Genomic DNA, 20444 nt, shown 5'->3' with positions numbered 1-20444 from the left:
AGTAATGGAGGGAAAGCTTAGGGGAAGGCCAAACTGAAATGAAATATGTATGGAAATCCCAGACGGGAACCGGTTACTGGCTCATCCCCCCAGCCCACTCTTGGGCTTTTTCTGATACAGATTTCTAGTTTTGCTCCACTGTGGCCAGCAAGCATACTGTGTTGGGCCTCACTTCTTGTCATCTTTTTATGATCCATGGTAGTCTGGGTAAATAAGCCTGAAACTACTGTGCACAGGGAGATTCCTTCCCCCCACTTGTTTATGGCACTGGGAATTGAATTCAGGCCTTCATACACGCCAGTCATGCAGAAGTTCCCTACAAATATTAATTAGGTTCAGTTTAGTCATGGTGATTTTAGGTTAGATACAAGGATGAATAATGCTTAGGCTTATTAAAGGGACTAAACATAGCCCAAGACAATTTGGCTCTGGTTTTACAGCATTCCAACTCTTCACAATCAGGTAGTTTTGAGCCGTCAATCAGCATTGTAGAATCTTTAACATAACTTCAGTTCACAGTGGTGTGTGAGAACAGCCAGAGCTATATAGTCGACCCTGTCCCCAAAAACACCAGGAGAAAAATAAGTCAGTGTCTGTGTTTTGACTTTTACAGAGCCTACCACGTGCCTGTCAGTGAGCAATCCCTTAACTAAGTACTTGATGAGTCGAGAATGAACGCTAAAACGTCAAACAACACACCAATGCTCTCCAGTCTTGAATGAAAAAAAATGTCCTTTTCCATATAGCCTTTGCGAAGCCTCCTTTCAACAACTCCTTAAGGTCCGCGCTCCAAACTTGCTCTCCTTATTTGGCCCCGCCCACTTTCATTCCTCGCCTCACCTGCAGCGGCTCCTCTTAGGCTCCGCCTCCAGCAGCGTTTTCCGCCCTTCTCCTTCGGCCGCCCCGCCTCTAGCCCCGCCCCCACAGTCCCTTCGACCCCGCCCCACCCCTTTGGCCACGCCTCTAAGCCCCGCCTCTGGCTCCACCTCCAGCCCTGCCCCTCAGCCGTCCTCTAACTCCGCCCCCACTCCTTCCTTGGTCCCGCCTACGGCCACACCCCCGCTCCTCTCTCGACCCCGCCTCCAGCCGGGCTCCGGAGCTTTGAGCGCTCCAGCCCCTCCCAACCCGAGGGCGTGGTCGGCCGCCTAGAGGGCACGTCGACGTCCTCACGCTGGGGCGGGGCCTGACGTACGCGTGTGGAGCGTGGGTTCGCGTACCGCCGCGGGTCTCCTGCGCCGGTGGCGCGCAGCTCCCGGAGAACCGATAAGCTGCGGAAGCTGCAGGTCCCCGCACGCCCGCCTTGGCTCCGTGCCTGCGCGCGCCCGGGAGCGGGCCGAGCCCGCCATGGCCCACCGCTGCCTGCTGCTGTGGGGCAGGGGCGGCTGCCGTCGGGGCCTCCCTCCGCTGCTGGTGCCCAGCGGCTGCCTGGGTCCGGGGCGGCGGCCCTTCCTCCGCACGGTGAGTCCCGCGTCGCCGCTGCTCGGTTCGGCCGGCTTCCGGCCCGGGAGCAGGTGTCAAGGTCACCGGACCGGGACGCGTGACGGTCTGAGCCTCCTAGTCCCCGCGGGCCGTGTGGGCCGCGCCGCCGCGAGTGGCTCCAGGAGCCCGGGAAGGTCACGCCTCGACTTTGCTGCCTGCTGCCGTGGTCTCGCTGCCTTTCGAGGCACTGGAAACCGACTGGCCGAGTGGGGCTGCACCGCGGAGCTGGAGGAGAGAGAGCGGGCTGTGCCACCTCCCTTTCCCATCTGTTGAATAGGGCCGTTGCTGGCATCCTGAATACACACCGGCAAATACCACCGGGGTCAAAATATGCTGTTCAGAGTAGGGGCTATGTGTTTTATTGCATAACAGCGTCTGTCATGAGGCTTCGCTGCCGGTGTAGGGTCACACACGCTCTGGTACATCTTATTGAAGTGATGCTGTGTTGGCAGGACCATGACACAGCCTTCTTGCTGTCTTGCCAGCCCAGCACAGGTTTTACCCAGAGGGACATACCATGGCGGTTGAGGAGTGCGATTGGTCACTGGAACCTGGCTTGACCACTTACTGGCCATTGCCCTTGAGGACGTTAGTTCAGCCCCTTCACTTACAAGCTGGAGGTACAGCAGCCTTTCGGTATCCACCGGACATTGATGCCAGGACCCTTCCCAGAATCAGAAGATTTGCACGTACTTCTAAGTGCTTTGGTTTGTTTATGTTTTGTTTGGGGATATTTGAGACTAGGTCTTACTTAGTGTTGCTCAGGCTAGCCTCTTGAATCTCCCACCTGGTCCTCCTATTCAGGCCGGCTCTTCCCTTATACATTCATCTCTAGATTAATAACTAATAAATATGGTTTGTAAATAGGTTTCATACCCTAGCATTCAAGGAATAATGACCCAAACCCAACACAAACCAATCAATCAAACACGCGCCCCCAGAAAACAACAGATCCCGAATTGGCCTCCAGCATTCTTCATTGCTGAGGTTGGCCTTGAACTTCTTCTGATCCTCCTCCTGTCTCCCATCTCTCAAGTTCAGGGCTTACGACTATGGACCACCACACTGACTCATGTAAATTTGTTTTCCGAATGTTGTTCACCCGTGGTTGGTGGGATGTGAGAATGGAAGCCATGGATAGGCGTTGCTGAGGGTACCCGTGTTTGTGACATTCACTTCGAAGCTCCCTTGTCATGCTGTGTTTGAGTCCGTATCTTGTCTACTGTGCACTTCCCTGTCGTATGCCATCTGTGCCGTATTCGTCGGTTGTCCCACCTTCCTTGCTCATCTGATCCCTTCCTTTTATAATCAGTGAACATTGGACTCAGGGATCTGCCATGTGAGTTTGAGTCTCATACCGGAGGCCTTGGTGGGACTATTGTCCCTCTGAGTCACCAGTGAATGCTGACACATAAGGAAGTCCTTGTTTGGGATAGCTACAGCGAATAGTGTGGGTGTGTGTGACATATGCCCCTGGTACTGAGGGTATATAAATGACGCCTGAACATTGCTTTGTTATATAGGATGTATATAGCCCAGAATGACCTTGAATATGTTATCTTCCTGCCTCTGTTTCCTGAGTGTTGGAATTGCAAGTATGGTGGCCCATGTGGTGCTGGGGCATCAAACCCAGGGCTTTGTGCCTTCTAGACAAGCACTACACCATTTGCTATATCCTCAGTCTCCAGAAGACATGTAAACATTCTTTTTAGATTTATTGATTTTGTTTTATGTGTGTGATGTATGAGTGTTTTGCCTGCCTGTATGTCTGTGTACCTCGTGCACACCTGATGCACAGGAAGGTCATCAAAGAGCATTGGATCCCCTAAAGTGGAGTTACAGACTGTTGTGAGCCACCATGTGATTGCTGGGAATGGAACCCGGGTCCTATACAAGAGTCACAAATGTGTTTAACCACTGAGTGAGCTCTCTAGCCAGTGCTCTCCTCCCTGAGCCCCCTTGGGCGTTTTGAAGTGACAAATAAATATTTGTGGAGTGTGACTGTGTGCCTAGTTCCATACCAAGTTATCATGTAGGTGTTCCCCTTGCTTCTGCTTGTGTGCACATGTGTACACCATGGCACTCACGTGGAAGTTAGGGGACAACTTGTGGGAGTTTGTTCTCTCTTTCTACCTTGTGAGTTCTGGAGATTGAACTTAGGTCATCACTCTCGGTGGCCAGTGTCTTCACCCACTAAAGTGTCTCACTGGCCCCCTACATCACACCAGCAGTGTGCAAGGGCTTATGTCTCTTTCTTTTCTCCAACACCTGCCTTCCTGGTGGAGCCCGCACACCAAAGTGGGTGTGAGGTGTCGTACTTGAGAGGATGCTGCATTATTTTCTCATCAGACCATAACAGAGGCTGGGCTGCAGTAACTAGTGCAATAACTAATGCAATAACTAACTAATACAGATGAACTAGTACAATAACTAATACAGATGAACCTCATTTTCAGCACCCCCAACCCCTGCAAGTAACTGTTCCTAATAGATTTATGGAGCTAGGTCAGACCCAGGGCCTACACATGCTAAGCATGTGCTTTCCTGCTGAGCCACACACCAGCCCCCATACAGCTTTTTAGTGACATGTTTTGAAGCAGAGCTGTGTCTGCAGTAGACTTTCCTATGGCCGTGATTCTCAGGATGACAGCCCATCAAGTATCTTTAGCAGTTGCCTAGTGTGAGGGTTGACATTTAGCCTGACTTCCTCATCACAGAAGAGAGATAAAGTTAGCATTGTTTAGAAGCAGCTCTGGCTTGTAACTTCAGGTAAGTACATGAAAGCGAATCAGCACGTAACAGTAGATTTGGGGTCAGAGTTTGTCTTTTGGTGCTTTGAATCAGATAAACATTGCCTGAGTGAATGGGTTCTTAGGCATTTATAATTGGACTGCAGTCCTGGATTGTGTCTCACTTGGAAGCACCCATGGTTTTGGGGTAGTTAGTGTTTATCTCCTTGTTCTGTTGCTAGACTAGAGTAGCTTTGTGCCATCAAGCCTCGGTTCTTCCCAAGGGGAAGTTCGTAACTCGCTTGGATGTTAGGAGTGGGAATAACGTCCTTTCCCTCTGTTTTGTAGACTAGCCCTCATACTCTTATTTTGATGTCATGTTGCAGCTTTATCAATACGCTACAGTGCAGACAACAACCAGAAACTCTCTTCTGAGGGATGTGATTGCTGCTTATCAAAGATTCTGTTCCCGACCTCCCAAAGGTAGGTGCTTTGGTCTGACTCTGGTGCTCTGTGTCCTTGTTAAAGGGACATGCATGCCCTGGGAGGGGCTTCCTGTGTGGGCACTAGGTTGGGTTCAGGATGACCAGCTGTTGTCTTCCGTGTCTACACCCTGACTTCAGCTTCTGTCGGATGGTAGCAGGGAATACGTCACCTACAAGTGAACGTCTTACAGGTGGTGAGCTGTATTATTTAGACTTGGATGTATTTCTACACAAGGGATGTTAATGATTTCTAATGCTGTTTCAGCAGCTTTATAAACAGTATGCACAAAACCTGATGAATTTTAGTGTGAAGATTTTTTTTTTATCTTTTCTAACAGGATTTGAAAAATACTTTCCTAATGGAAAAAATGGAAAAAAGGCTAGTGAACCTAAGGAAGCTGTCGGAGAAAAAAAAGGTAGTTTTAAAAAAAAGACTGGTTTTGTTACTGTCCTAGGATGCTTCTGCCAGAGAAAGCGTCACCAGAAGTTGGCTGTGTCACTGTGGTTACACACACACTCAAAGTTTAATGGACTCTGCTTTATTCTTGATTCCCTTTTTCTATCTCTTTGCCATTTTGCACATTGAAGTAGTTCAAAGTCATCTTGGAGAGATACTGACTGATGAAATTGAAACTGTTTGGTAGGTATCCCTGACACATGATTTAAGCTATTGAGAAAAGTCTTAGAAACCTGACACGGGCAGTTTACTTGACATTTATTGTGGGATAGTTCAGGCTGTTTTATTTTTTAAAGATTTATTTTAAATTGTGTGTGTGTGTGTGTATGTGTGTGTGTGTGTGTGTGTGTGTGTATACACATGTGAGTGCAGGTGCCTGTGGAGTTCAGAAGATGGCAGATCCTCCAGTGTTGGGATTATAGTTGTGAGCTGCCTGATGGGGGTCACATGGGTGCAGGGAACCAACCTGGGTTGTCTGGAAGAGTAGGAAGTGCTCTAACCATTGAGCCATGTCTAGTTCCATGGTGCAGTGTTCTAAGATTTTCAGTTTAAAAATTTAAATCCTGAACCTTAAGAGAGTCCTGTCTACTGATTTAGAGAGGGTTTCTTTTTCTTTTTCTTTTCTTTTCTTTTTTTAGAGACAGGGTTTCTCTCTTTTTTTTTTTTTTTTCCCTAGGAATTCAGCTTTCCTTTCTTTTTTTTTTTTTTTAAAGATTTATTTATTTATCATATATACAGAGGAGGGCGCCAGATCTCATTACAGATGGTTGTGAGCCACCATGTGGTTGCTGGGAATTGAACTCAGGACCTCTGGAAGAGCAGTCGGTGCTCTTAACCTCTGAACCATCTCTCCAGCCCAGGGTTTCTCTTTATGTGGGCCTGGCTATCCTGGAACTCGTTCTGTAGAGACCAGGCTGGCCTCGAACTTACAGAGATCTGCCTACCTCTGCTTCCTGAGTGCTGAGATTAAAGGTCACGCCGTCCCACTCTAGAGAGGGTTTTGAAGGCAGGGCAGGTGGGCGGATCATGTGGCATGAAGGCTTCTGCTCCTATTTCATAAGTACTGTGCCGTTTAGCACAGTGTCAGTGTTGGACAGTGTTGGACATCTACTGGCATCCAGCTGGCGTCCCTTTTAGGGAAGTGTAAGGGAAGATGTAAGTCAGACCTTTGACCTTCGGTTATTGATGGTTCTGGGCGTTGACCCCAGGTCCTCATCTGTGCTAAGCGGATCGACTGTTGAGTGGCATCTCCAGGCCAGCCCTTGTTTTTAAACACACCCAGACTCAAGGCTCTGGGCTGCCGTGTTGGTGACATGGACAGCGCTGTAGGATTTCCCAAAGGCATCGTCCAGCAGTTGGCAGCACACTGGTGATAAGGGATCTACACTATAAATACAGCCCTTTGGGTACTCCCTTGTCTCAGAGTAGTTAGGAATCTTGTCACCCGACTTGCTTTGTGCCGGCTCTGGTTCTTAGTGCTGTGCCTTGTCAGGAGGCCTGAGCCATCTGTCACATCTGCCTCTGTGCAGGTAACAGCTTAGTGAATGTGTCATGAAGCCTCCTGCTCCGTGAGAGAGGTTGTGTCATGGTAGCTGGTGACATTAGAATGGTATTTGTAGGTCACTGGTAAGATATCGAAGTGACAGAAGAGAGGGAAGTGTCCATGACTGCACTGATTCATTTGGACTGCCTTTACAGAGGGGCAGGTCTTTGGGGAGGAGGGCTTAAGTAACAAACTGGTCACCTCGAGTTCTGAGGCCACCACACCTGGTTTATGTGGTGCTGGGGGCTGAATCTTCGGTTTTGTGCACACTAAGCCAACACTGCCATCTGAGTTACATCCCCAGCCCTGCACACACTTTTTAACTTTGAACATACCCTCTTTGTTCACACATGTCTCATGGCAACAAATTACCCAACAAGTTCCGGGTTTCCTCCTAAAATGGATGTAATAGTAGCAATCTAATGGGTTTTGGGTTACTCTGTATATTTCCTGAGGTCATCGTAGGCAGATACTTTGGAGCCTCTTAGCTGCTGCCTCTGTGTGTTAATGTCTGTCCTCTAGTGTTTTATGCAGTAACTGATGCATCGGCCAGTCAGTCGTCTCCTTAGGTCCTTAGTCCCGTGTGGAGCTGACAGCATGCAGTGGTGCATGTTGGACATGCTGCTCTCTGTTTATGACAGACACACAGTCAGCGGCCCCCCGGTCTTCTGGAGGTGCAGGTGGTGGAGGAGGGAAGCGCCGTGGCAAGAAAGAAGATTCTCACTGGTGGTCCAGGTTCCAGAAGGTTTGATTTCAAACTGTTGACTTTTGAGGTTGGGTTGGTGGCCCCAAGGAAAGCCCACATAGCACAGACCATATTTCCTTACAGAAACTGTCCCTCTCTGTCTAGGGTGACTTTCCATGGGATGACAAGGATTTCAGGTTGTACTTTCTCTGGACTGCTTTCTTTTGGGGAGGAGTCATGATTTACTTCCTGTTCAAGAGTTCTGGGAGAGAGATCACGTGGAAAGACTTTGTCAATAACTATCTTTCTAAAGGAGTGGTAAGTACCGTGGGTGTGAGCTGTCATAGTTCTCAAGGTGAAATGCAGTTACAAAGTGGTCAATGCTCACCTAGCTAGCCACACTTGTCCATAATAAAGTCACTTTGCATATTGATAATGTTTTTGAAAGTTTTAATAAATTTACATTTATTTATTTATTTTTGGTTTTTAGAGACAGGGTTTCTCTGTGTAGCCCTGGCTGTCCTGGAGCTCACTCTATAGACCAGGCTGACCTCGAACTTAATAGAGATCTGCCTGCTTCTGCCTCCCAAGTGCGGGAATCAAAGATGTGTGCCACCACTTATTAATTTTTATTTTAGACTTATTTAGTGCGTGTGTGTGCGTGTGTGTGTGTGCGCATAGGTCAGAGGACAACTTGTGAGGATTAGTTCTTTCCTTCTACTCTGTAGGTCCCAGGGATCAAACTCAGGTTGTGGCTGAGCAGAAAGTAGCTCTGCTTACTGAGCCGTCTCACCACTCCCCTTTTAGGGGGTGGGGCAGTCAAGGTCTCCTTATGTACACTTGGCTAACTTGGAACTTGCTACGTAGGCCAGGCTGGTCTCAAACTTAGAGTAATTCTCCATTCTTTGCCTCTGCCTCCCAAGTGCTGAAATGATGGGTGTGCACTGTATAAATGACAACATGACCACTCCAGGGTATGGTTCAGGAGAAGGTTTTTCTTTTAAAGCATCACATAGTTTTCTTTTTCTTTCTTTTTTTTCTTTAAAGATTTATTTATTTATTATGTATACAGTATTCTGCCTGTATGTATGCCTGCAGGCCAGAAGAAGGCACCAGATCTCATAGATGGTTGTGAGCCACCATGTGGTTGCTGGGAATTGAACTCGGGACCTCTGGAAGAGCAATCAATGTTCTTAACCGCTGAACCATCTCTCCAGCTTGAGGAGAAGGTTTTTATTGTAGATATGAGGGAGACTACAGACCAAGGTATCTGGACAAGTTGGGAGTGGAGAGAGAACGTAGTAGATTGAACATAGCCAGCAGACTGGAATTGGCTGTGAGGAGAGAGATGTGCAGAGCAAGAGAGGAAGACAAGGTGCAGCAAAGGAGAGGAGCCGTGAGGAAGAGAGCGCGCGTGGCCTGCACAGCAGGGTTGTGTGGGAATGAGAAGCTGGGAGCTGCAGGAGTTTATGGTGAATGGCTGGGAGGGGTGGGTGAGTAAGTCACACCGAATAACTGTCGAACAAAGTACAGGTACCAGTGATCCTGAGGGACCCGGAGGCCAGCATGTGCTTTGGGTGCTAAGATAGCCATTTGTCCTTTCTGCCAGTGATGAGGAAATGGCTCCTTTGGTAGAGGGGAGTGGGCGGGCGCCAGAATTTGGGTGAGTGGCGTTTCCTTGGGACCTGACATGTATCACCTGCCCAGTAGTGGTGCTGGCTGTTGTGTGGTGACTTTGTACTCTGCTGTTTCTGAGTTCATCTGTTTGTTCCAGCACTTTGGGAGTGGTATTTCCAGGGTTTTCTAGGTTGTGTCATCATTTAGGATGCTATGCATGTGAAATGTGCCCATTTGAACACATTAGTGATAAACAAGAGTCCCCGGTAATGAGTTGGTGTTGCAATAAGGAAAATAAATGAAAAGCACTTCTTCTTGAAACAAAGAGCAAACCCAGATTTGAATTCTAGACTTCTTTCTCCCTATGTCTTTTTTGTCTCCTGTTACCTACCTGCCTGTTACATGAATCTGAATGTGGCCTGCCTCAAGGCGCTCTTGTGAATCTGTCTGTCCCTGTGTCTGTGTGTGTCTCCAACAAAGGGTTGTGCTCTTCTGCTAGAGAGCACAGTGAGCATCACATGGGGAAGAACGAGGTGTACTTTACAGAAGTCTTCAGTTTGTCAGGGGATGAAGTCATTACAAATGACCCAGCTGACCCAGATAACAAACATGCTATCAAGCAATGTCTATATGATGCTTCCAACATTATTGGTGGATATTTGTTATAGAAGGTTGTTTAAAATCTACTTACAGTTTCCAACATTTATTACCATAACCCACATACATGCATGCATTACTCTTGGTCAGGGGCATGGAAGAGTACATATCTTAAGGTTATAGTTATGCATTAGTTTAGATTATAAAAGCTGATTATATGGGAAAGCCAAGACAATTAAGGTTGGTTGTTACATTGTTCTGTTAGTGCAGTTAAACAAACAAGCTGGATACACAATAGGATAGCAGTATTACGTGACCTCAGGGTACCTTGTTAACTTGGGGGATCTAGCAAAAGTATTACTCTCTTAGAATGTAAGAGATACTTTTCTAATAATGCATTGCTACACGAAGCAAGTTCTCTTACAGTCTACCACTGAGCTATGTTCTTAGCAAGATCATGTCACCTATTAATAAATTATTTTCTCCCTGATTTCTTTGCTGACCACTGGCCATTCAGAATGTAATGCTCAGTCTCCCTGTATTTGTGTTGTTATTAGTTTTTCCTGCTGTTGAGTTGTAGTTTTATTGTACTGTGGCCTGATAAGATACAGGGAATTATTTAGATTCTTTTCTACTTGCTAAAACTTGACACATGGTCTAGAATGTGGTCTGTTTTACAGAAGATTCGGGCTGCTAAGAAGAATGCACATTCTGTTCTATTGCATAGAATAATTTGTAGCTATATGTTCAATCCATTTGCCCTATGGTGTAGTTTAATTCTCAGGTTGCTTTGTTTATCTTTACTTTGGATGGTTTATCAAGAGATGAGAGCAGTGTATGGAAATCACCCACTCTTAGTGTTAGAACCTTTATGATATTTTAATGTTCATTAGTGTTGGTTTTGTAGAACTGGAACCCAAATGCTCAGTGCATATACATAGATATTTACAGTTACTGACTCTTGTTGATGAAGTGTTCACTTCGTTCACATGTAGTGACCTTCTTTTTTTTTGTTTTGTTTTTGTTTTTGTTTTTTGAGACAGGGTTTCTCTGTGTAGCTTTGGTGCCTTTCCTGGATCTCACTCTGTAGACCAGGCTGGCCTTGAACTCACAGAGATCCACCTGGCTCTGCCTCCCAAGTGCTGGGATTAAAGGCGTGCGCCACCACCGCCCAGCTGTAGTGACCTTCTTTATCTCTAATGAATTCGATTCGAAGTCTACTTTCCCATGTACTTCTGTTTTTCTTCAGTTTCTGTTAGCATGATAGATTGTCTTCTATCCTTTTATTCTCAATCTTTGGGTGTCTTTACCAATAAAGGCATGTTTTTTAGAGACAACAGTAAGTTGGATACAGTTTTTGTCAGGTCCAGAGGAAGGCAGGGACAAATGATTATGTGCCTATCGGCACACCGGAGTGGACACTGGCCTCAGACTCCCTTAGCACCTGTGGCTCCTCTCAGCACTTCTCACGTGGGCATTGGATTCCCTGGAACTGAAGTATAGTGTTGTGAGCCACCTCATCTGCGTGCTGGGAATCCAACCTGGGTTCTGTGCAAGAGCAGGAAGTACTCCTAACTGCTGAGCCAGCTCTTCGGCTCCCAGCATGTCCCCTCCTTAGGTTTGTTTTTGAGACAGGGTTTCTCTTTGTAGCCTTGGCTGTCCTGTAGACCTGGCTGACCTTGAATTTACAGAGCTTACCTATGCCTCCCGAGAGTGCTGGGACTAAAGACCTGCACCATCATACCCGGCCACTTGTGTGTTACTCTAGAGAGGTGCTTACTACATTCTGGTGGTTTTGTTGTTTTCTGGTTGGCTGGATTGTTTGCCCATTTCTGCACTAGTGTTGGCTTTGCTGGTTCACCGTGGAGGACATGGAGGACACTCTCCTGGTTTCTCCCATGACCCTTCCTGTGCTGAGATTTAATCTTCCTGTACTAGTGGGGTTGTTTCTCTCCTCTTCCGTGGGTAGTATTCCTGTAAGTGTCTTTGGCAGTGCCAGTTTCTTGGTCGTGAACTGCCTTCATTTGTGCTTGTCTTGAGACGTCCTTATTTCCCTGTCAAGTTCACAGAGTAACTGCAGGATATAAGCTTTGCCTGAAATAGGCCGTTCCATGTTTTCCTGGCTTGGGGGTTGTTGAGAGATCTGACCTCATTCTCAGGTTTTGCCTTTGTAGATTAATTGACATTTCCCCTTACAGCTTTAGTGTCGTTTCTTGGTTTTGTAGTTTTGACTTGTTGACCACAGTAAGTTACAGAGTTTCTTCGCTGTAAGTGTGTATTCAGAGTTCTAGATGCTTCTTGTGTTCGAATCTATGTCTTTCTCTAAATCTTGCCCTAATTTCTTTGAATAGAGTCTCAGTGCCTTCAGTGTTGATCTGGGCTCCTCTAGTATGTGGCTTGTTAGGTTGATTGTATTCCAGTTTGGGGCGTAGTAGTCATGCTCATTTGTTACTGTATAGTCCTCTGGTTACCTTCTTTCTGAGAGGAGACACGCTGACCTTAAATTCCCAGGCAGAGCTTTCAGGCATTCTTCTCCAGGTGAGCAGTTCCCCCGTGGTTCCAGTTTCTCTGCAGTTACTCTGGGACACCCTGCAGCTTGTCATTGTCACTTTGCAGACTTACTGAAAAGCAGATTGTGAGAAATTAACATGTCCTGAAGGATCCCTACCGTCACTGTCATTCAGATATGGTATTTCAAGAGTATTATTAGAATCAGGGAAGAAAGAATGTCATTAAGAATCAGATATAGGGCTGGCAAGATGGTTCAGTGGTTAAGACACTTGCTGTGAGCAGGTGCACACCTTTAATCCCAGCACTCGGGAGGCAGAGGCAGGTGGGTCTCTGTGAGTTCAAGGCCAGCCTGGTCTACAGAGTTGAGTTCCAGGACAGCCAGAGCTACACAGAGAAACCCTGTGTCGAGAAAACAAACAAACACTTACTGTGCAACCGGATGACCTGAGTTTTATCCAAGGAGCCCACATAAGGTGGAAGGAGAGGATTGCTTCCACAGAGTTGACCTCTGACCTCATATGCTTGCTGTGGTATATGAATGCCCCCTCCCCATACCTCCCCTCTCTTTGTGTCTCACATACAAAAGTAATAGTAATAATAGGAAGAAATTTTAAATCGGATATAATTAGGAGATTAAAGAAAACAGCTATGTACTATTTGATATACAAGGAATGGGAAGAAGTAGAGTCTTGTAATACCGAGTGTTAGAGATGAAAGCATTCAGAATCTTTGGCTGAGAAGGGTATAAATTGGAGAGCCACTGCGGAGTCAGTGTGACAATATCTAGTACAGTTGAAGGACTGTATGCTCTACGATTCATGCTTAGTGTATCTGTTTATAGACTGTGTGTCCCGAAAGCAGTTTTTTTGGGTTTTTTTTTTTTTTTTTTTTTTTTTTTTTTTTATTTTTTTTTTTTTTTTTTTTTTTTTTTTTTTTTGTTTGTTTGTTTTTGGGTTTTTTGAGACAGGGTTTCTTTGTGTAGTTTTGGTGCCTGTCCTGGATCTCACTCTGTAGCCCAGGCTGGCCTCGAACTCACAGAGATCCGTCTGGCTCTGCCTCCCAAGTGCTGGGATTAAAGGTGTGTGCCACCACCGCCCGGCCCAGAAGTTTTAAGATTTATTTATTATTATGTATACAGTGTTCCACCTGCATGTATCCCTGCACACCAGAAGAGGGCACCAGATCTCATTACAGATGGTTGTGAGCCACCATGTGGTTGCTGGGAATTGAACTCAGGACCTCTGGAAGAGCAGTCAGTGCTCTTAACCTCTGAGTCATCTCTCCAGCCCCCCAGAAGAAGTTTTTAAGAGATGTTCCAGAAGTTATCTGCAGGAGGGTCCGTTGCAGCATTGGGTAGGACTGTGTGCGAATTGAAACAGTTAATGAGCATGGAGATAACTGGGAGTGTGCTCACCAAATGCAGGGCTTCACAGAGTTAAAATGCCAGTGCAGGTGAGCCTTGCAAACGTGGAAGGAAAAAGACAGGGGAAGGAAAACAGTCATTGAGAAAGTTTGAAAGCATCTGCTGTGGTGGGGCACATCTTCAATCCCAGCACTCAGGAGGCAGAGCCAGGCAGATCTCTGTGAGTTCGAGGCCAGCCTGGTCTACAAAGCAAATTCCAGGACAGGCAGAGCTACACAGAGATACCTTGTCTTGAAAAACAACAACAACAAAAAAGTTATATGCCTTTTTGAAAAATACTATTTATTTTTATGTGTATTTATGAGTGTCTGCATTTATATGAGCACTGTGTGTGTACCTGGTGCCTACAGAAGTCAGAAGAGGTGCCACATGCCCTGGGACTGGAGTTCCAGATGGTTGTCATCCTCTGTGTGGATTCTGGGAATGGAATCCAGATCCTTTGTAAAAGCAGCAAGTGTTCTTCACCATTGAGCCATCTCTCTGTCTCCTCTCACCCTCCACCTTATTTTGATATAAGGTCTCAAACCTGCAGTAATCCTGGCTGACCTGAAACTTGCTGTATAGATTGGTCTGGCTCTGCCCCTTAAGTGTTGAGATTAAAAGCGTGCATCACCATGCCCAGCCTTTGATAATGAGAATAAAATAACATCTCAAGTATTTTCTGTAAACTTATCTTTAAATATTTTCCTTTTTTTTACATTCTAGGTGGACAGACTAGAAGTTGTCAATAAGCGTTTCGTTCGTGTGACCTTTATACCAGGAAAAACTCCGGTTGATGGGGTAAATAATTTTATGTTAGTAGTAAATTTTATGGTAGTAGTAAATTAACCTTTTTCAGGTTTAGAACTGACAAGAAAACATCTTTACATTACATAGATATGTACATTGGGGACCGTGGGATCTGGTGTGCCACAGGTGTGCCACTTAAGGCTGGTGTGTGCATGTGCTGATGCATGGAGAGGCTTCAGTGTTGGGCTGGTTTAGTAATCATTTTAGTGTCATACCTAGGACACAGTGAAAAAGAGCTCAGTTTTCAGCATTCCAAAATAATCTATGATTCTTGAAGACATTTGTTTGGTTGGGGAATGTTAAAATTTAAATTCCATGTATTTTGAGGTAGTGTCTTTGAAATCAGTTTAGAATTCTTTCTGTTCATTTGTCTTCAACTTTTTTGTGATTTCTGTCTGTTTCCCTAGTTTTTATTTGTTTATTTTTGAAACGGTCTTACTCTGTTACTCAGGCTGCCCTTGAACTCATGGCCATCCTCATGCCCCTACAAGTGTGCTGGCATAAACATTACACCTGGCTTTGCTGAGTTTAAAACAATTGGTATTCCTGGTCCACCAAGTTTGGACTCCATCTAGAGACAGCAGAGGTGTCGGGTGTACCGAGGAGATCGTGAAGGGGAGGGGAGGCTCCCAGATGATGCCACCCCTCCCCTGCTCTGACCCCACCCCTACTCCCAGTCCTTCTGTCCTCTCCAGGGTCTGACTTTGCTAACAGGCTGCTCCCTACCCATTTTCTAGCCTCACTAGGCACCCACTTGTTGGTGATTATCCTTCCTTAACTGTCAGTTTCCATCTGTCAGTACTCTCCTCTGGTACTGTCTCTAAAGGACAACCTTGATAATGAAGAGCTCTTGTTTTCTAGAATTGGCATACACAAACATTTGTGTCTAAAATTTATAGCATTGTATTATTTTTATTTCTCCATTATGCCACAGTAAATGTTTATATCTCAAGTTTGTATGCTTTGTTGGAGTTGTGATATTGGGGATTGAACCTAGAGCCCTGTAGATGCTTACCAAGTACTTTACCACTGAGCTATATCCCCAGCCCTGTATTAAGGTTGTAGTCTGTCTGGTGTGTACACCTGTAATCCTAGTGCTGACTCAGGAGTTCAGGGTCATTCTTGGCTGCACTGAGTGTGTATAGGCTTTCCCCCATCCCTGCTCCTTAGCCAGTAAAGCATAACAACTCTTCCCATAGCATTTGCCATTGTATTGAGCACTTGAGGTCATCTAGAGTTCAAGTATAGAGGATGCAGTGTTTTCAGATACTTCCCATTTCATAGAAGGCCTTACGCAGCTCAGATTTCCCTGGGATTTGGAACCGTTTTCCTGTGGATCCTGAGGGGGTCATTATTTTTGTGCTGTTGTAGAATAGCTGTCTCCCCTAGGTTCCTCAAAGTATTTGTCCCCAGACCCCCCCCCCCCACTCCACTAGCCCTAAGTATTAGAAGGGTAATGCCCAATATAGCATTTCTGGTACTTTCTACTGGCCAGCTTGTGATTATCACCGTCACCCTGGTCCCACTTCCTAGGATCCACAGGTTAAATGAGTCAATGCCCACATCAAGGGGTTGGCAGGGCCTTACGTGGTGTGTGCACAGCCGACGTGACCTGCCACTGTTGTGTCACACTGGGTTTTACTTTGGAAATAGGCCCTGAGAAATGGACAAGAAGAAAAGAGTACTTGTTCATCTACAGAAAGGATTTTCTTTTCAAGTAGGTTTGTAAATGCTTTTCTTTAAAAAAAAAAATATTTTGAGATTTTATTTTATTGTATTTTATGGGTGTATGTGTATGGGTGTTTTGCCTGCATGTGTGTCTGTGTACCATGTGCATGCGGGGTTTGTGGAGGCCCCAGAAGAGGGTGTTGGATCTTCTTGAACTGGAGTTAGAATTGTTAGCTGATATGTGGGTACTGGGAACTGAACCAAGGTCCTCTGGAAGAGCATTCAGTGCTTTTAACCACGGAGCTATCTCTCTAATCCCAATGCTGTTCTTTGAGTTTATAAGTTTTAAGACACTGAGGAATATTGATAAGGAAATATTTACTTGCCAAGAATTGCCACATGTTCTCACCAAGTTAAAAAACAAACCAAAACAAAAAATCAAGTCTTTAAAACTAGGTATTTATTTATTTATTTATTTTTATTTATAAGTCTTCAGTGTTTCTAAAAGATTCTTTTTTTTTTCTTTCTTTCTTTCTTTTTTTTTTTTTGAGACAGGGTTTCTCTGTGTAGCTCTGATGGTCCTGGAACTCCTTTGTAGACCAAGCTGGCCTCAAACTCACAGAGATCTGCCTGCCTCTGTCTCCCCAGTGCTGGGACTAAAGGCGTGCGCCTCCACCGCCACCTGGCTCTGAAAAATTCTTAGCTGAGTTAAATGCTTTAGAACACTCAAAAGAGTTTTGTTTGTTCTTCATTCTTAGGATATTTGTTTTTCTGTTTTTATAGCAATACGTCTGGTTTAATATTGGCAGCGTAGACACCTTTGAGCGGAATCTGGAGACTTTGCAGCAAGAATTGGGCATAGAAGGGGAGAACCGGGTACCTGTGGTCTACATTACTGAAAGTGATGGGTAAGAGATACTTTAAGTTCACGATTTGTGCCGGATACGGTGCACACACACCTGTAATCCCCGCACTTGGGAGACCGAAACAAGATTGACCTGAGTTGGAGACCAGCCTTGGGTTCATAGAAAGACCTTGTCTCAAAAAACTGGAGAAAGAAATCAATAATAGAAAAACAGGTTTGAGTACCAGTGCTATACAAATTTAAAGTCTTTTTAAGTTTTTTTGTTTTTTTTTTAGATTTATTTATTTATTATGTACACAGAAGAGGGTGTCAGATCTCATTACAGATGGTTGTGAACCACCATGTGGGTGCTGGGAATTGAACTCAGGACCTCTGGAAGAGCAGCTGGTGCTCTTAACCTCTGAGCCATCTCTCCAGCCCCCTTTTTAAGTTTTTTGTTGTTGTTGTTGTTTACATATTTTAAGTAGATGAGTGCTTTGTCCTGTATGTACACCTGCACACCAGAAGAAGGCATCGGGTCCCATTAAAAATGGCTGGTGGGAGTTGAACTTGGGATCTCGGAAGAACAGCTAGTGCTCTTAACTGCTGAGCATCTCTCCAGTGCCCATAAATTAAAGTCTTAAGCAGGCCTTGCTCTGTTTGGCCATATTGAAAAATAAATCATTAGTAATTTAATTTTTGCACATGACTACCTTCTTTTCACATGATGATTCCTCTCTTGATGAAGAGGACTTTGAGTGTTAGGGTCCAGTGTGTGTTGTGGGCTTTTGTGTGAAGAGCCGTATGTGAGGAAGTAGCACCCCACCTTTAGCTGTCATTTACCTTTATAGGTGGTAGTTTCCAGGATTTAAGAAATTCTTCCAGGCTGGAGAGATGACTCAGTGGGTAAGAGCACTGGCTGTTCTTCTGAAGGACCTGGGTTCAATTCCTAGCACCCACATGTGGCTTACAAGTATCTGTAATTCTAGTCCCGGGGGATCCAGTGCCAACTTCTGGCCTCTGTGAGTGCAAGGTCTGCACATGGTGCACAGACATCTATGCAAAAAACATTTGTACACACTTCAAAAAAAAAAAAAAGAGGAAGAAAAATCCTTTTTCTTAGAACGATTTCTCCTAGGGTTCACCCGAATAACTGCAGTTGAAATTTGGGCAGATGCTCCTGTATGTTGAGGATATATAGGTTTTTAGTAGGTCACTCATTCACCAGCATCAGTGTGGTCTATCATGGTGTGCACACCTGTAATCCCAGTGCTTAGACCATCTTCATTAAATGTGGAGGGTGTGTCCTGCTAGGAGACAGCCAGCTTGGCAGTGATGTTAACACTGGATCATTTTTCTGTATATATGAGGAAGAAACCAGCCTAGGAGCTAGTGTGTTCATTTCACTGTTGGTGTTACTCATAGCTAGAGATTTCTGCAGCTGGGTCTGCCACTCACCCCCGCTGCAGTGTGGTGCCACATAGCTGATGGGGTGCGTTTGTGTCAGACCCTAAGGTGGTTGCCTAATTTGATAAGCTGCTGTTGGTGTTGTAGACTGGATTACACAGGTTGGCTAGCCCTTATGTGTTATGCCTGGGGCCAGAAATATTTTCAAATTTTGGAATGTCTGAATAGACTTTACTGATTGATTATCCCTAGTCCAAAATTTGAAATTCAGATTTGTCCAAAATTCTAAAGTTTTAAACATATGTTGGCACCGAAAATTATGGGTTTTTCGGCAGTTCAGATTTCATATTTTTAGATTAGGGATGCTCATAAGCTGTAGAAAGTTTTATTGCACGTCCATAAACTTGTTTTCCAGTGGAGGTTATTTTTCCCTGGTTTTTTTTAATTTTTATTTTATTTTATTTTTTTATATTGTGTGCATTAATGTTTTGCCATGGGTGTCGGGTTCCCTGGAACTGGAATCAGAGACAGTTGTGAGTTGCCATGTGGATGTTGGGAATTGAACCCAGGTCCTTTGGAAGAGCAGTCAGTGTTCTTAACCACTGAGCTATCTCTCCAGCCCACTATTTTTTTTTAAGCAGTGTTTAAAAATATGTAAAAAAGTAGCAAATTTGTACTCAGAAGTTACATTGAATAAAGGGTATTAAGACAAAAGATGGACTCCATCCCCAGGCTTTGAGGCATCTATGCAGGCTCCATGTTTCAGAGGTTCTGCTGGAAGAGAGCCTTAAGTCTGTTAAACAGGAGAGGCCTGTGGAGCGTCAGGGCAGGGACGTTGGACATTGTATGCATTCCTATCCAAATTGACGTGCTGTTGAGGTTGAGGCCTCCCAGCAAGAGAGCTGGAGTCGGAGACTAATGCCAGGATTGTGCTGAACATTTCAGTGAGTAATTGGAAAGAAAAGAAACTAGCTTGTAGCTAGCAGTACTGTGCATATGAAATATCATGAGCATGCATGTTGAGACAGTTTCTCTTTGTTAGTCCATGGCTTTACTTTAATGATACAGATGTGCCAAGATTCTCCGGTGCCTCAGACAGACTGCTAGAATATTTTGAAATGTAAGGATAGTAGACTTTTGAAGATTTTCAGTGGTTGCCCCATACCTGACGCGTTAGGAGACTTAGCACCGGTCTTATGTTGTGCCGTTGTGTGTCGTCCTCTAGTTCCTTCCTGCTGAGCATGCTGCCCACGGTGCTCATCATCGCTTTTCTGCTCTACACCATAAGAAGAGGGCCCGCTGGCATCGGTCGGACCGGCCGGGGAATGGGTGGACTCTTCAGTGTTGGGGAAACCACGGCCAAGGTCTTAAAGGATGAGATAGATGTGAAGTTCAAAGATGTGGCTGGCTGCGAAGAGGCCAAGCTAGAAATAATGGAATTCGTGAATTTCTTGAAAAACCCAAAGCAGTATCAAGACTTAGGAGCAAAAATCCCAAAGGTAAAAAGATACGTGGAGAGGATTAACTTGTGTGTCTCTGAAGCTGTCACCTTGTTATTTATTTTTCTAGTCACCCTTCTCTCTATCTTTGTTTCCTGTCTGAGTCAGTTCTGTAGCCTGTTTTCTGTGTCTCGCTGTATGAGTTTTGTGTGTTCCTGAAAGTGTTTGTTTTCCTCCTCCTGGAAGCCTTCTTGGCATGGTCTCCCTCTAGCCTGGCTTAGACACCCCTAATCCTTAGCAGCTGTAGCCCCAGTAGCATCTCCATACTGCAGTGGCCCCGTCTTTTCTTCCACAGAGTGGTGGGTCGTCTGCTCGCCCCTGACACTGAGGCTCTTGGCAGCGTGGTTGAAGAAGAGACGTCACTAATGTTCACTTCCAGCACGCGCCCCATAGCTGCTGTGCTAGTGCTGGGCCTGTGCCCTGTCAGCTCTGCAGCCCTTGGCTAGGCATAAACTGGCCACTTGCTGTCTGTTAAGTGGATTGCTATGGCTGGGGCCCTGGGGTCGAACGTGCTGCTAGCACAGGGTCTTGTGCGTGCTGGTCAGGTACTCTAAAATCCCTGAGCAGTAGACACTCAAAGCAGCCCTCTTTTTACATAGACGTTTGAGACAGTCTCATTCAGTTACCTCGACTGGCCGTGAGCTCTTCCTGTAGCCCAGGCAGGCCTTGAATCTGCTATCCTCCTGCATCAGCCTTCCAGGGAGTTGGGAT

At 45.5% G+C, this 20444-nt stretch overlaps 1 protein-coding gene across 1 annotated transcript in view; it reads left to right on the top strand.

Moving 5' to 3' along the window:
- The first annotated feature begins 1167 nt into the window (after positions 1–1167).
- Positions 1168–20444, top strand: part of Afg3l2 (AFG3 like matrix AAA peptidase subunit 2) — a 47456-nt gene continuing 28179 nt past the window's right edge. The window contains exons 1-8 of the mRNA XM_028856189.1: positions 1168–1458; positions 4595–4691; positions 5032–5109; positions 7335–7438; positions 7544–7696; positions 14232–14306; positions 16767–16891; positions 19460–19733. Of these exons, the coding sequence (XP_028712022.1) occupies positions 1345–1458; positions 4595–4691; positions 5032–5109; positions 7335–7438; positions 7544–7696; positions 14232–14306; positions 16767–16891; positions 19460–19733 (1020 nt within the window). The 5' untranslated portion in view covers positions 1168–1344. The remainder of the gene's footprint in view (positions 1459–4594; positions 4692–5031; positions 5110–7334; positions 7439–7543; positions 7697–14231; positions 14307–16766; positions 16892–19459; positions 19734–20444) is intronic.

Source organism: Peromyscus leucopus, chromosome 19 (assembly GCF_004664715.2).
Source record: "Peromyscus leucopus breed LL Stock chromosome 19, UCI_PerLeu_2.1, whole genome shotgun sequence".
Lineage (NCBI taxonomy): Eukaryota > Metazoa > Chordata > Mammalia > Rodentia > Cricetidae > Peromyscus > Peromyscus leucopus.
This window is presented reverse-complemented; position numbering and strand designations above follow the sequence as displayed.